The 18,030-nt window shown below is 36.8% G+C and overlaps 1 protein-coding gene across 1 annotated transcript in view; it reads left to right on the forward strand.

Annotated features, from left to right (window-relative positions):
* Positions 1–6,925: 6,925 nt before the first annotated feature.
* eve (even skipped) overlaps positions 6,926–18,030 on the forward strand; it is a 33,907-nt gene continuing 22,802 nt past the window's right edge. Inside the window, exons 1-2 of the mRNA XM_069847470.1 lie at positions 6,926–7,109; positions 12,118–12,290. Of these exons, the coding sequence (XP_069703571.1) occupies positions 6,929–7,109; positions 12,118–12,290 (354 nt within the window). The 5' untranslated portion in view covers positions 6,926–6,928. The remainder of the gene's footprint in view (positions 7,110–12,117; positions 12,291–18,030) is intronic.

Below are 18,030 nucleotides of genomic sequence, written 5' to 3' on the forward strand. Positions count from 1 at the left end.
ATAATAATAATAATAATAATAATAATAATAATAATAATAGTGTACAAATTCAGAAAGTGTTAGAAGTTATAATTGTCTGTTTATTATTTATTTTTATTACCTATAAGACTTTTTTTGCATGCTATGTAAAAAGCGCACGTATAAAAATCCAAGGCTTGCTCTTTTCAGAAAATTACAGAAATTTTACTTCTCTATCTCTTGAGGAAAATTTCATTCTGAGACTCTACGAACATCGGCTATCCGCTTACCGTGAGGGAGCCATACATTTGCAGTGCACAATGTTGTTAAGGGAAAGATGCCTTACAAGTATTCGCACCTCGTTGGACCAGTCTCACTTCATCGTTGCTCAATTAAGCAGTTATCTGTATAATTTTGAAATCCCTTTTTATTTGCTTATTTATTTGTATTATGTTTGTGTATTCTGGATCTGATTGGTCACCTCGTCTGTTAGGCAGATGTCCTCCTATCTTTGTGAGAAATTATTTTTTCCAAATATAATAATTTATCTATAATCCGGCATTGTGTACTACGCATATATTTGTAAATACATAACACTCATACGTTATATATATCCTAGTATACATACATAGGCTACATACATACATACATACATAGACTACATACACACAGTCCACACCTGTGGAGTAACGGAAACCAGGTGGCCCGGGTTCGAATCCCGGTCGGGGCAAGTTACCTGGTTGAGGTTTTTTCCGGGGGTTTCCCTCAACCCAATACGAGCAAATGCTGGGTAACTTTCGGTGCTGGACCCCGGACTCATTTCACCGGCATTATCACCTTCATTTCATTCAGACGCTAAATAACTAGATGTTGATACAGCGTCGTAAAATAACCCAATAAAATAAAATAAAATACATACATACATACATACATACATACATAGGCCTACATACATACACACACATAGGCCTACATAGCCTACACATTATTTTATAAGTAACATAGATCCTAACAGTTTAATAGTTTAGACCAGGAGTCATCAGCACAGAGCACCCTGGGGCTAGCGTCACTTACCCGCGGAAGTGCATGGTGCACTCGTAGCTGTTAGCGGGTATGCTCTCTATCTCTTCCTATTGCACGACGGTGCACACGGGACGGCACCGCTTACCCTTTGTACATTTCAGCGAGTACTGACGACCACTGGTTTAAATGGTGATATAGGCTTAATCCTTAGCACGTAGCCTATACATGGCTTCCTTCTGGAGGGAAGTAAAACTGAGAGGTCTAGCACAGATTTGCAGCACATAAAGAACACTGTCCTGATAGAGGTCTTTAGGCAGATTTTCAGCCATTTCTCGTCCACTTAGAATTTCGACGCAGCAGGGTTAAATCCTCGGCAGTTATCAGAGTCTTAAAATAGCCTAAGCTAAACTGTTGAATTACTTTCAAGGAAAAATTGTTCCGGGGCCGGGTATCGATCCCGGGACCCTTCGCTTAGCGCGCGAACGCTCTTCCGACTGAGCTACCCCAGGAACTAAACACGACACCGTCATAATTTTTCCTTTGTATCCACACGACTCAAATGAGCTGACAAGACGCCAGAACTCAACTATGAGTGCACACAAATACTTGTGTGACTTAAATTGTGGCTTTCTGTTAACGTACCTCCAGTAACGAATGTTACCCGGCCCCGGAACAATTTTTCCTTGAAATTATTCAAACCTGCTTTACAGGGAGCTACTACCTGAAAGCCAGATTTGTATGTTAAATTACTGTTAATACATTGTCAAATCTGATAGGCCTGTTACTTGATAAATTGCGAATTTATTTCTATAATCGACGCAAACATCCAAAAAATCGTGATTTTCTGAAGGATAAGTCACACTGCCATTGTGTGGTGTTTGGTATCTCGTGCACGCGGCTGTACGCGCTCCAAGTAATCTCGCCGTTTTATTGGTCTCGGCGCTATTAGACGCGATTACAGGCGCCGCGGCGTCACTGCCGCTGCGGCCACCTTCACCCCGCGGGCCGTCACATTATTGACGTGATAAAGGCTGCATATCGACCCGACGCGATGTCTTGGAGCTTCAGGAGAAAGTTGCCATAGAAACGGGAGGGGCGGGGCCAAGTCCCATCATCAGCTCGTCAGGCGAGGCGGGCCCGGCACCCCTGCGCAAAAGGGGCCCAAGCCGACATTCTAAATGCGGTACTCTACTTCCCTCGGACATCTTCCTAGAATAAATTTTCCCCTTCCGTCTTTTCTTCTACTTTTTACCTTTTTCTCCCGTAATTCTCTTCTTTCGTCTTTCCTTAGACTTCTTCCTTGTCTTATTTTATTCCTGCGAGTCTTTATGTTCTTCCTTTTCTTCGTTAGCTCCTTTCATTCTTATTTTTCTCTCCTCGTTCTAGTCTTAAAGTTTTCGTGTTTGATTTTCTTTTGTTTATAGCTCAGTACTTCGTTATTCTTGTTGATCTGGCTCCAGATAATAATATTTGTTGTCTAATGCCCCATATACAGTGAAACCCCGATAATACACTCCCGTTTGTTACGCTATTCCGCATTATACGCTCTTTTCGTCCGATCCCTTGACATCCCTATAGCTATAAAACCATGTAAAATCAACAGCTTAATACGCTCATCATCTCGTTTAATACATTCTCTCATGTGCTGGAAATTGTAAAATACGGGACTTTAAAGGATACTAAGAAAATTTTCCTGGACTTCTACATTTACAGCTAGCACCCGCATATTCAAGAATTTGTAGGAGTTTTTATTTCGTGAATACAATAGAATGAAATGCGACCCTTGAGTACCTGTACCTGCAAGACTACTGTGTTCAGAGCCTGTCCTTGCTGGCAGTTTTAAATCGCATTGTCAGTGATAACTAGACGAAGAGGAAGTGGAAGCGGTAAACATTACAAATCCTTCTCGCAACGAAGCCCTTGCCGCGGTGTCTGTGATTCGTAGATTCATTAATGTTTCCAGTAGTCAAGTTACTGATGTCACTTCCGATTTAAATCGTGTGAAAAATGCAATTATTCATAGTACGCCTATTGGATTAAATGCAAGACAGAAAACAATTTTTTACTTTTTTTTTTTTTTTTTTTTTTTTTAATAAAGGGGCACTTCAATTGATAAGACACTGTATTTGTTCTGACATTTTCTGAAAGGAAAGAAAATAAAATAACCTTTTATCCGCATAATTACATTATTTATTCCTTAAATTTCTTCGACCAATATTTATACGATCCATACTTTGTGTTAAAATTTAAAAAATCCAAAAATGACCCACTCTCGCTAATAGCCTACGCGGTCCCGTTTAATACGCTATTTTTATGCGGTCCCTTGAAGAGCGTCTTGCAGAGGTTTCACTGTACGTAGTTGTTAACTGCAAATACTGTAGGCCTACCAATTTCCTGCACTTGTGTTCTCTGCTTACTGGCTTTGTTGTTCCATAAACCCAATTTAGAATGGTTCTCACTCTATATCACTACTAAGTTAAAAGCTATTAAATTACTGATACTAGGCCTACTACCGGTAATAATAATAATAATAATAATAATAATAATAATAATAATAATACTCTCCTCGGAACGCTCCATTTACGAAATTTATATCTTCATGGTCATCCACCGTCCCTTCTCTGAGCTCTTTGCAGGCAATTGTTAGTTCAGTAGTTATATTACGGTCCGTCAGGGAAAAAGACCTTTCTTCGGTACAACGAATAGTGGGCAAACAGTCCCTTCTTGGATTATGAACGAAATTTACTGCACGCTATTCAAAAGGTGCAAGAATATGAGAGCAGGCAAAGCCAGGGGCGCAGTTTGAAAATAAAAACAACCACTACTATTTTATAGCTTAATATTTCCAAATTTTCCATTGTAGTAGTGAAGGATATACTGTCACTTTCCTTTTACGGAATTTAATATCTTTTTCTGATCGTCTGCCCGAGCACAACCAGGATTTTTACCATGCCAGTGGATCGAAATGACAGAGCGGAGAGTTCAGTTAAGTTGTTGAACATTGCGAATTGAGCTGAAATGTATGACTACGCCTCGTGACCAGAACATAGTACGAAATGGAAGTATAAAAACTGGAAATTTATCCTTTGAGAAAGTGGTGGAGAAATTCAAATATCTTGGGGCAACAGTACGTTTAACAAAAATAAATGGCACTGGAGAAGAAATTAAATGCAGAATAAATATGGGAAATGTCTGCTATTATTCGGTTCAGAAGCTTTTGTCATCCAGTCTGCTGTCGAAAGAACTGAAAGTTAAAATTTATAAAACAGTTATATTACCGGTTGTTCTGTATGGTTGTGAAACTTAGACTCTCACTTTGAGAGAGTAACAGAGGTTAAGAGTGTTCGAGAATAAGGTGCTTAGAAAAATATTTAGGACTAAGAGGGATGAAGTTACAGGAGAATGGAGAAAGTAACCTAACATAATTAGGGACATTAAATCCAAACGTTTGAGATGGACAGGGCATGTAGCAGGTATGGGTGAATGCAGAAATGTTTATAATGTTAATTGGGAAACCTGAGGGAAAATATTTTTAGTGAGGCCGAGACGTAGATGGGAGGATAATACTAAAATGGATTTGAGGGAGGTGGGATATGATGGTAGGGACTGGATTAATCTTGCTCAGTATAGAACCGATGGCGGACTTTAAGGTTATGTGAGGGCGGCAATGAGCCTCAGGGTTCCTTAAAAGCTAATTGTGTGTAGCCTATTTCTTTCAATTGCCTTTTTTCTATTCGTTCGTTTCATGTTCTTTTCATTTCATCTCTTTCCTCCTTTATCGTTTCTTTTCTCCTTTTCTCTTTCTCTTTCATTTATCAGATAAGTTATTTTATGTGTTACTATTTCGTTCTTTCTTTCTCATTTCTCCATTTTCCTGCATTCCTTCATCTCCTTTTTATTTTTGTTTTCCTTCCTCTACTTTTAGTCTCCTTTGATTCATTCTTCCATTTTCTACCTTCTTATGTTCTCTTTCTATTATTAATCTCATTTTCATTATTTTCTCTCTCTTTCTTATTTCATTAATTCTTCTCTCTTTACGACTTTCATCAGCACACAATCCAGACTGGGCTCTGGCTTAAATCCCCTCATTTCCTTGTGGTATAAGAAGCACGTCACCAGCCTCCATCTGACATGTTACAACACAAGAAGCCACACTGACAACAGACGTCCAGACTGTGAAGGGATGCCGGACTTGAGAAGCGGCATCAATTCGTTTAGCTGTTAAGGGAATAAAAGTTGGAGAGTGTCATGTCAAATGACAACACACAGAATATGACAATTTCGAAGGTAGACTGCATGTAAGGCGATATCACATTTCGCCTTCAATCGCTTGTCGAAGTACTGAATTACTGAACAAGAGTGTTAATCGCACCTAATTTTTCTGTACTCAGGTATAGAACTGACGTCAGGAATACCCATGAGAAATGAATGCATGCAAGAGTCCAGTTTTCAGAGCTTTTCTTGGGTGACGGGGGCCGAAATTTTTATGGAAGTTCTTATAGGGTAGCGACCTGACTGTCGTCGATCAGTCAGACAGGCTAGCAGTTTGTAACGATCCCCACAGCAGGTTTTCACCTGACGACGAAGAGAGATCCACTTTTCGAAACGTTGTGCTACAATTTTTGAAAATTAGCAATGGATAAGTTCAAACAACTCAACCATTAAACTATTCACCGTTGCCATCCCCCCCCCCTTCATTCAGATAAACTTTTTTTTGTTTTATCGGAAAATTTAACCCACTTTGAAAGACAACTCCAGTTTCTACCTATAGGTCTGGTTTTAATTTGTTTTAATTTCTTATCCGAATTATAACTTACAACACGTAGGCCTACACTTGCACATACTGTTAGACTAATAAAACGTAGGTAGGAACAAATAAATAAACAATTTTGATGATAAAAAATTTAATTTCAATTAAAAAAAATATTGTGAGTTTCTTACTTTTATTATAATATTGGTAACAGTCACTAAAATGCAGGAAAGGATAACGCCTTGATTTCATTTGAGCGAAGTCATTAACTAGCTGGTCTTTTATTTCTTCAGCGTTTCAGCAGAATATTTTAATATTAAATGTAGAGTTCTTACTTTCTCCTTTAATAGGATTACTCAATTTGTAATCTTAAACTCAGGAGAGCAAATAACGTCTCTGCATAGGCCTACATGCATCGGCATTCTTCAGAGAGAGTGACCGACTCGCTGATCAACCCCAGCATCCTCCTTGCAATGATATCACAATAACAGTAACAACAACAAAAACAACAACAACAACAATAATAATAATAATAATAATAATAGACTAATAATAATAAATAATAATAGTCTAATTATCTGTGACGCGACAACCCATGAAGGGCAACTCCGACCATCCGACTGGTGACCTCATGTCCACATGTCTCTGGAGAGGTAAACGATCATCCGACCAGACCGGCGGTATCGTATGGTTATCACGATGATCCCCACAGCCGTTATAGCTAGTTTTCGTAACCGGATTTCACTACTTATCATAGCTCCCCAAATACATCACGATATAGTAGAAAGAAACAGCAGGGGATAGCAACATTCTCGGAGATCAGCCTACCACAGCTTATTCACTACGTAGGGTAGGGTAATCCTACATGTATTTAGACAGGTTAACCATTCATGTTGCGCAGACAGTATGTCTCTTGTGTTGCGTGCCAGATAGTTAATCTAGGTGTGAATGTCACATGAGTGAGAACGGAAACGGATCAGAGTCAATCACTGAAAATAAAGACGAGTCCAGACCTGGACTGTCAGCTCCAATTCAACACGTGTGCCGTTCTCGCGCGCAGCTACGAGGTGGCCCCGCCCCTCGTCCAGACAACCAATGGGACAGGCGCGCCTTCGCGGCCAATGAGCGCGCCGACAGGTGACGAGCGGTCCCGGTCCCCGCGGTGATGATGCTGGCTCAGTCTGCAATTAGCGCGCCATGCAGCAGTCGTACCACCAGGACAAGCTCCACCTCAAGACCTCGGCCGCCACCGTCGTCGTGGATCTTCTGCCGCCGGCCTATACACTCGGCACGCACCACCACGCCCCCCCGTCGCCGACACAGCAGCCACCACAGCCCCCGTCACAGACGGGCAAGCAGCCCGACTCATCTTTGAAAGGTAGGCTCTTCTTGTTATTAGTATTGCGTTATTACCACCACCATTATTATTATTATTATTATTATTGACCACAAGTACAGACCTAAATGGTCAGTGGTATGCAGAAGTTCACTGTTATTTACATCCAGCTTCTGTACTAGTTACAGTGAATTTTTTCTACACTTTCCGAAGAAATTGACACTTTCAAATAATGAAGTGTTCCACTCTTTTATTGCGCTGTTACTTTTGACATAAAATTTACTTTTTTAGTTCACACGTAACCAAGACATGCACCTATATTTGACATAATCTTAGTTTAACCCGCAACATTAGGCTATTATCATTATCATTATTATTATTATTATTATTATTATTATTATTATTATTATTACCCTAACGTCATCATAATTATCTTTTATTGTAGCCTATATCGTGTGTTTGATTATCAGGAGAAGTACACTATCCCAATGAAGAAAAATATGCCGCAACTCTCAAAATCCGAAACTAAATAATAATAATAATAATAATAATAATAATAATAATAATAATAATGAAAATAACGATAACAATAATAAACCATAATGCTCATTGTTAATGTTGTGGCCACAAAGTCAGTGCAAAGGATCTGATTCCTCTGTGAAATTTTTCCTCCGTCCAGAAGTTGTGTTATGATTTTTCAAAAGACGGCCTTTCGCCAATCAAGCGATCGCTTTACATAGGCTACTTGGATATATTTAGTGACAATTCAAAATTCCCACAAGAAAACAGAACGGTCCATTGCGTGAAAGAATATTATTATTATTATTATTATTATTATTATTATTATTATTATTATTATACCCTTATAATAGGCGTAATAGTAATTATTATGTTGTTGTTAACCAATGCTAAGGATCTTTGATTTTCTCCATTCTCCTGATAATAGCAATTATTATTATTATTATTATTATTATTATTATTATTATTATTATTATTATTATTGTACTTTTAGATTGCCTATCCTAAGTTATGGTCTTTCGCCATACTGGCAGCATATTTAAGGAGTTTCGCTAATTGAGTTTGTTCAGTGCTGAAAAATGCCACCTTCTTCAACAGTTGTGCTACCAACAGAAAAAAATGATTTTTATTCTGATTTATCTCCCATGCTGTCTCTTCTAAGTTACATTCGTAGGCTTATATTTTTTTTTAATTTCCTTCAATGGTCTTTAAAATGACATTTTCGCTGCTTGGATGTTTATGTCTTCTTTCCCATAACAACCATATGGCCTACTGCAAAATAGCATATTTATTTATTTTACAAGATGTTTTTTCTTGTTACGTTTGTTAAGTTCCTATATTTTCCTACAAATAATAACTACGTAAAAAAAATCCAAATATATTTCTTTATGTTATAATTCTGATCATGAGATGTAGCAAGCATGATTATTATTATTATTATTATTATTATTATTATCATTATTATTATTATTATTATTATTATTATTATTATTATTATTATTATTATTATAGAAAGTAATCAGGAATGCTTGGCAAAGGAATATATTAACATTAAAGGGTTGTATATATTAAAGGGATGGTGGATCGAAAAGCAGAAATGTAAAGGTCCACCATAACTTCGAAATTGTAAAGTTTACTGACAAATAAATATCAATATCAACATAATATATAAATACTGATTGTGTTATATATCATTAAGCTTTTATTATTATTATTATTATTATTATTATTATTATTATTATTATTATTATTATTATTAGTAATGTCATACATAAATCCCACAAGGGTAGTGCCCTTCCGTAAGGGTTGCCAAAAGACACAGCATACTAAACAAATAAAAATAAAAATAAACATTTGTGTTATGATTATTATTTTCAAATGGAAGCTACCCTTGGGAAAGTACTTTTATTCAATAATTATTAGTAATCAGATAGAATATAAGGAAATTTAGGTGTACAGGTGATTACGTAAAATCTGAACAGAATATTTCATTACGTCTTATAGCCTAGCAATAATTTTTAAAAAAATTTAAGGAATTCCAAAAGACTTAAAACATTCATTAGTTTTGACAACTAGATTATAAATTGTCGTTTGTAGGCCTATATCGAAGATTCATCTTCTTTAGGGGCACATCCGAAAATTATAGCCTAACTTCATTCGGAAGAATGTGAACATATCGAAATTAAACGGTATCTTACTTTTGTCAATATTGGGCTGTCGTGTCAGTTCTGACAAGTTTCTTCCCAGCTTCAATAATTGTAATTTCTGTTTTCACATTCTATATTCGGCTGTTCCCAATTAGAGGGTTTTATATTTTAACTTCTTTTCTGAATTCTTAGTCATAAAAATTTGAATGTATGCTACTATTAATGTTACAGTGAAACCTCGATAACTCGAACTTCACTAATTGGAACTCGCAATAATTCGGGCAGCTATTTTTTTTAAGGCGACAGATTCAAATCAGGCTTATCCAACATAATATTTAGGCTATTTAGATACATTAATTGAATTTATGGATTGTAATCCGAAATATCAGACATTTCGTCTTCCCTTAAAAATATAAATGCGTTATGATGTAGCTATACATAAAGAACAGCAGCGCAGACAGAAGCAGACAATACTTTATCTCTGTCTTTAAATCACAGTCTGGAAAATTCTGAAGCTAAGTAGACCTACAGGACTTGACCTAAATGACTTCAAATTTATTCTTGTTTTAATTAATGCTTTGTAAGCAACTAGGCCTATACAATATCATTATTTTTTTCAATTATCGAATTAACTCTTTTCCAGTAAATTCTCTATAATTCGTACTTTCACAAATTCAGACTGGATTTCCCCCCTCCCCCCCCCCAGTTAGAATTAACGAATTCCTACTGTATTACTGTATTACTAGACTATTTGAAGAGCATCGTTTCAGAACGCATTTTCTCCATGGATACGAAGCTGAACATACATTTCTGGAGAAAATTCGGGACACTTTTACTATCGAGTTTTTTTTTTTGTAAGGAAATTGAAGTTAGAAGTCACTGGAAAACGTATTGAGAAAGACTGAAACAAGGATGTTAACCAGCAGAAAGGAACTATTGTCTTTAAACAATGCTTACTTATATCAATTCATTTAGTCTACATCATTTGACAGTATCTACTTTACACTTAATTATAAACTTATCTATAGCCTACTTTTCATACATAACTAATTCATTCTGATTTCAAAATCAACTATTTGCAAACATTTATAGACTAAAAAATAAAAACAATAATTTCAACATTAACTTATGAAGTAAATTGTAAAGAAAATATTTATTTTCATATTATGAAGTAAAATTTGATCAAAATACGGGAATTTTGCGTGTCCCGACAAAAATTACGGTGACGGCGGACACCTAGGCAAAAAAGGGAACTGTCTCGTTTTTTGCGGTACGTAGCCTATGGTAAACTTAAACATGTAACATATTTTCTACATTCCATGAACGCAGAATTCAAATCTGCAACGATAACGTAACAGAATGAGTTCTCTCATCTTAATATTGTTAAAAAGTGTTTGTCGGAGCAGACTGGATTTTTATTTTTACTTCACGAGAAAAATACTAAGATAGAGCAAATTCATTTTAAAACGATGTTCCTCATTTATGTTGTCAATATTATCAGTAATATCAGTATCATTACTAAGTTATTATACTCATAGCTCTACTATTCCCCATTTCAGTTTGGTTGATAGGCCTTCCCCTCTACTCACACTCTCAACCATCAGTGAAGGGGAAGATGCTACTGTCCATCTTACTAACGTTCGACTAAATCACTTTCAATATAGTGACTAATTTTATTATTGAAAGTGTTCACCGGTAATCTATATTTCGAAAGTCTGCGTTTATATTTCATTTTATTGCTGTTTATATCAACTGGCAGATTAAAAAGCTACTGACAGCAGAAGATAAATGTTTCCTTCTCTGCCAGTTGCTACTCTACAGCATACACAATGGGACAATCTGCACTGTGTCACTCCCCCCCCCCCCCCGACTTCATAATACAAACTAACATCCCTTAATTTAATTATTAGTTGAAAATATTGTAAGAACGACACTAAAATATACTCATACACGTAATTGCCAAACATCTGTGTCACTGTATTTTATATTCATTTATGGCGAGTCCTTGGCATCAACCCCTTTGATTAGAATACCTGGTTGGGTTTTTCCGAGATTTTCCCCAACCAAAAGGCAAATGCCGGGTAATATTTTGGCGAATCCTCGGACCTCACCTCATCTCACTACATCTCGCAAAAATATTGAAAAAATTGCACAAAATTGTAAAAATTGTAGAAAATTACTAAATTGTAAAACTATAAAAATTTGTAAAAATTGTTATTGTAATATTGTAAAATTTTGACTTGTTCCACATCTTAAAGCTTCATTGCTCATGTAAGATCTATGGAATAAAATAAATGAATGAATTAATTAATTAATGTGCTTTAGTTAATCTCTTATTTTCTACTGTGTACAGTTCAGGGGGTACAGGTATAAGAGGTAATAGCTACCGGTCTGTCACTGACGGACTCAGGGCAAGTAGAAGGGAAAAGAAATGCCTTCGCATCCTCTCAACTTGTACGAAATGTCGTTTAGACACCCAACAGTAAGTTACACATAAGTAGGTAGCCTATATATCTACGTTGCTTTCATAACAGCACGTGGCAAGCGCTCGCTGTCGCACTCAATGCCTTTGCTGATCCTGCAGCGCGACTACCGAGAAGACTGCTTACAATCTGTAAGATGGTCATCTGTCTGTGATAAAGACGTGCGGCAATATTTCAGAGCGGTTGAACGGACCGGCATCGCACATCTGCCGAGTTGTCGGCAATTTGCGCGTCCCCCGCAGAGAGTGTCGGTCTAAACGAGCCATTTGCGGTGGCGCATTGTGAGGTCCTCGCCCTCGCAGTGCATGCTGCACATTCATCACGCAGCGGCATCTGGACGGGCAAAAACCTCGAATGCACTCAACGCTATCTCTTGATGCATGCGTGGGAATCTGCTTGCAGATGGCGCCGGGACGTCCGCGGCCGCCGAGCAGAACATCCGGCGCTACCGAACGGCGTTCACGCGGGAGCAGCTCGCCCGCCTCGAGAAGGAGTTCTACAAGGAGAACTACGTGTCCCGGCCCCGGCGCTGCGAGTTGGCGGCGCAACTCAACCTGCCCGAGTCCACCATCAAGGTAATACAATTCTACAGTTCGCGTCCCAGCTCTGCGACCCTGGAAGGAATGCAACCCAACTGTGCTAGAAGAGCGAGGAGACAAAGATAGACTAATAACTACTAATCCATTTGAAATGTAGTTAATAGCTTACAATCTGCTACACAGAAGTCTTTAAGTGAACTAAATCTACGGTCAGTGTCTTTGTTTATCACCGAAAACTACAACTTGCCTGTCTGGTGTTTCACGTTCCTGCTCTTCACTGTACCTCTCAGGATTTCAGGGCTGAGACAAACTATTGGTGGGTTGCAAGAACAATTTTATGTAATTTATTCTGGTGTAGTTAAGGCCATGTTTCCTTTGTTAGCCGCTAACGGTCTAGTAAGTTCAAAAGACGCGTTGCAAGAAACATCTTTAGTATTAATGGCCCGTTAAAGAACTGACTAACTTAGAGATCTGATTTCCCTATTATAATAATATTTATTCCTCCGTTAGCAGCCATCTTAAGTAATTACATTTTGTGTACTGCCGAGTAGCTGATCTGTTTTGATTTATGTTCATCTGTATCAGACTCAGGTAGGCAGTGTAGGCTATAAGTTAAGCAGAGCCGGATATTTATGCAGATAACGAAAATCACGACATAATAGATATACAATAGATTTTTACTAATCTTTACGAATTAAATGATACTGATTAATAATATGCGGATAAAACAATCGCGATAAATCGCGAAATAGGGTTCTAATAGCGAATTATTACTATTGCCTCGTTTTATAGCGAATTTCATATTCTGAGTTTCTTTTTCGGATTTTTTTTACTTGAATTTGTTATAGGGCCTATATCCAAATAGGCTACATTACATGGTATTCCAGGTGTTCTGATCAGGCCTACATTAGTGAACTCAAAAGTCGAAGGATTCAACATTTCACTAATAGTTTGAAAGTGTTAATTTGAGGCTGTGTTTTTTTTTTTAACGAATGTGTGTTAAATACAGTCTCAGTCCAACAAATATTGTCTAGTGGTCATATCGCACCTTACCAGAATCCAACGAACCTTTAATGTTAATTATTTGGAAAGTAATATTCATACTGAGTTAATACTCCAATTCCAAAATAATTGTATTTTCCAAAATTTCCATTAATCTCCGCCAAGAGTAGGCTACAGATCAATCTCCAACAATCTCCGCCGATACCAATATTAAAAAAAAAACACAAATGATAAAATTAATCTCCATAAATACCTGCCCCTGTCTATAAGTTAGACAATATTAAAATAATATAGGTATGCAGTAATTTTATTGTTTATTTATTTATTCATTCATTCTTCGAACAGCGAAGTTATTTCTTTATTACAGACTTCAGTTCGTCTGATGAGGTTATGTTTTATATGACATCCATAATACCCTGCACTATTTACAGTAACATAGGTTATAGGCCTAATTATCTTTGTCATTAAAATTTCTGCTCCCAATTCTTTCTGGCCCATAAAAATATTAAACTTTTGACAACAAAAAAGCAATGCCACACATCAATCTACCAGCCGATGTTCACTTTTTATTCATTCACACTTGAAATCCAAAGATTCTTGGTTAAGGATTCGGTAACTAGTGACCCTTTAAATGTCTCTTCTGCAAACCGACAATCCATTAACTTTAAAGGGCCATTAACTAACGGAGGAATATAGATATTATGTATAGATCTGCTTTCTTGCAATCCAGGCCTACTTATATATAATATTATTTTATTTAGCGAAATAAGTGTTCTGTATGCATATGTCAGGTGTTTCAGAAGGAACAGTAAATATTTTACAAGGTGTTAGTATGGACTATTCCAAGTAAAAACATTCGTATGAACATGTAGGACTATTCAATTTTCAGTGAGTCTGGACATAGGCTACAGCTGTTTGAATATTACTGATTGCATTTAATTAGTCGACCTGGTTGGCAAGTTGGTATAGCGCTGGCCTTCTATGCCCAAGGTAGCGGGTTCGATCCCGGGCCAAGTCGATGGCATTTAAGTGTGCTTAACCCAGATTTTCCCACCGTCCTTTTTTAAGGACAGTTGCAGTGCCTTCGGATATTATGTCATTGTTGGTGTTAGGGACATTTTATAAGTTGTGCGATAATGTTGGTAGTATTTGTTAGCTTTAGAAAATATACGTTCCTTGTTTCAGTTTATTTCAACATCATTTAACCGATTTTTGAGAGTAACTAATGTGCTACTGTATTTTTATCACAAAAAATTTTTGGGCTTATCTGCGATGCGACAGGCTCATGTCAGTAGATTTACTGGCATGTAAAAGAACTCCTGCGGGACAAAATTCCGGCACATCTGGCGACGCTGATATAACCTCTGCAGTTGCGAGCGTCGTTAAATAAAACATAACATAACATTTAATTAATTGATTCATGATTGAAAGCCTTATAAAACGTACGACATGCACATTGTAGTCGTCAGGTGGCGCATAATCTAAATCAATGGTGTCCGACTTGTGCTCTTTGTGCAAGAGCACTCTTCGCTACACACGTGCAGTATGGTGGACAGCATGCAAGAGCAGATAATCTCACTCAAACGGTTAACGTCGGTAGCCCTTTGATGCTCAAGCTTACACCGGTCGCAGCATGTTTGTTTCTCGCCGCTCTAATCAGGGAAGTTACATATTTAGCCTATATTCCTTATTCCGTATGTTGCTGCGACAAAGACGAAAACTCAAGCTGCGTGTTCAAAATGCTTTGGCCGGACCTCAACGTCTCTTATCGCCCACATAATTATCAGTTATTACTCCAATGATTGGGTTCATGCATAGTCTACGGCTTGTTTGTAATGCCAGCGTTGCTCTATTTTGCTCGTGAGTCCACACACTGCTTAATAAGAGCAGCTGAGTTGGTCACCACTGATATAAATCTAATATTCCCCGAACGATGGAACTGCCGCGGTGGGTCACGTTCAATGGCCGTCAAGATCCCCAGATCTTATTCCTTGTTCTTAGTGTCTTTAGGGGTTGATGAAAAGCGAAGTGTATAAAGAAAAAATAAACACACGAGATGAATTGGTCGCTCGCGTTATGAATAGTGTAGCCCTCATGAAAGAACGCCAAGACGATCTGAGAAGAGCAACATGTACTATTGCACAGAGTTTAAAAGTGCATTGAAGTCGCTGATGGGATTTTTGAATAATTGAGCTTACTTTGAACTGTTGCAAATTACTGATATAATTTAAATAATCTATGAATGCAATCGCGAGTCATTTCCTTCATACCTTTTACAAGGCTGGTATTAAACTATCAAAATTCTTTGACAAAGAATATGATAAAATATTTTGCCAAAGATCTGGGATAAAAGGTAGAATTTGGAGTACATTATACTATGTAAAATAATTAATCGAAGATTTATACCTAAAATTAAGGAACAACCACAATCAGCCTTCATTTAAATAAAATATTTTCATAAATGAAGAGGAGTAGCTACTATGTTTGTTAGCTACAATTAATTCAGAATATTACTGAAAAAGAAATGGAAACACATGGGTTAAACTATGGATTGCAAGACGAGACAAGAAAAGCATCTATCAAAACTTGCTAAAAGTGCTACAGTGTGAAGACTTGAAAAATTACGTAATATATTTGAGAATGGATGAAGATAATTTTCAGTTTGTCCAGCCTGTGCATTCTTCCTGTTCAGCAGTTCTAGTCTTTGATATTTTTATGTACACTTTTAATCTTTTATTTCTGATTTTGTAGTCGATGTGTGTTGCATTGTTGCAGGCCCCTATACCATTTCATTTGCTTCATATTCTCATATCAGCATTTTGGTCGTACTAACAGCCCAACAATATTTGCGTTCCGCCATATTTGTTTTAAACCAGTCAGATCTTTTACAAAATATAACAAGATGCACTTATATTATACAAAATATCTCTAATCAAAAAAAAAAAAAAAACTTTTATAAAAGATCTTTGACAAACATCTAAGGCTTTCAGTCAATCAATACGTTATTTGTCTCTCCTACATGTCCTTTGCAAGACTTATGCAACATGCATATATTTGTTTCTCCACACCTATTGAAAAGTGGACACATGTTTTTTTTTTTTTACTCAGAATAGTCCATAGGCTACTATCACCCCTTTCCTAAAATATTTACTGTTCCTCCTGAAACCCCTGCATGCTCATGATCTTATCAATTGCACACAATACGTATAAAATGTTTGAATTGGTTTTCCATGTCTGAAATTCTGCAAGAGCTTATGATCAAGTAGGCCTATCAAGGTACACAGCATTAGCTAAATTCATTATTCCAGACAGTTTATCATAATACAAATAAATAAAATATTATGTTCACCTCCAGCACGCATAAAGAGACTAAGCGGCAAGTAGGCCTATACAGAATGAATAAAGCTTCGCTATACCACGACGTTGCAATTTATCGGTGAGCGAACCAATCTCTCCTGTTCACTCTTACACAGTGCATTGATTGTAACAGCCACTGCTTTTATGAGTACAACAGCCGACAGCATAGTGGTATAGCAAAGCGTTGCTCATTCCGTATCTGAAGCATGTAACATACCACGTAAAATTAAATTTTATAATCTCTTGAATTACTTGAATTATATTAACGTTTCTACTTATCAAGTGAATGTTTTCTTAACTGATTAACTTTTAAGCACGTCTTCTACTTAAGTTAGTACGATTAAACTAATTACTTCCATTCTGTACTTCCCGGTCTGACCATACCCGAAACTAGCTCCAATATTGTTTGTTAATTTACAATTCAGTTGAGATCAATCAATTTCGTCAGTCTTGAACAAAATCTGTAGGTAAGTGACACATATTTAGCGACTGTTGAAGACATTGTTTATATTATGAGCGTTAGTAAGCTCTACCCAAGACGATGCTTTAATACGAAGATGGAAATTATTAGTCACATCAATAACTGCATTGAGTGTCCTCAAATTGTGACTTTTCGTGAAATTACTAATAATTCTGATGGCGTGAAATGTTGGACGATTACTTGGAATATCTTACTAGTAAAAACATATTTAGGCCCTGTAAGATGTCATCTATCAAAAGAGTTCGTTAAAAATTGTGGCTCAAATGGAATAAAATGCATTTAGACCCTAATAACTACAGAAGCAGATCACTTCAACACAACAATAAATTGATTTTTTTTTTTTTTTGCAAAAGGTTAATTTCCTGCGTTTGAACAATCATGGCACTTCTGCACAGTAAGGTTTGTTTCTATGAAGGATACTTGACATATCTGTACAGTAAGGTTTATTTCTATGAAGGATAAATGACACTTCTGTACAGTAAGGTTTGTTTCTATGAAGGATACATGACATTTCTGTACAGTGAGGTTTATTTCTATGAAGGATAAATGACACTTCTGCACAGCAAGGTTTGTTTCTATGAAGGATACATAACATTTCTGTACAGTAAGGTTTATTTCTATGAAGGATACATGACATTTCTGTACAGTAAGGTTTATTTCTATGAAGGATAAATGACACTTCTGTACAGTAAGGTTTGTTTCTATGAAGGATACATGACATTTCTGCACAGTAAGGTTTATTTCTATGAAGGATACATGACATTTCTGTACAGTAAGGCTTATTTCTATGAAGGATAAATGACACTTCTGTACAGTAAGGTTTATTTCTATGAAGGATAAATGACACTTCTGTACAGTAAGGTTTGTTTCTATGAAGGATACATGACACTTCTGCACAGTAAGGTTTGTTTCTATGAAGGATACATGACACTTCTG

The sequence above is a fragment of the Periplaneta americana genome, chromosome 15, assembly GCF_040183065.1.
Source record: "Periplaneta americana isolate PAMFEO1 chromosome 15, P.americana_PAMFEO1_priV1, whole genome shotgun sequence".
Taxonomy (NCBI): domain Eukaryota; kingdom Metazoa; phylum Arthropoda; class Insecta; order Blattodea; family Blattidae; genus Periplaneta; species Periplaneta americana.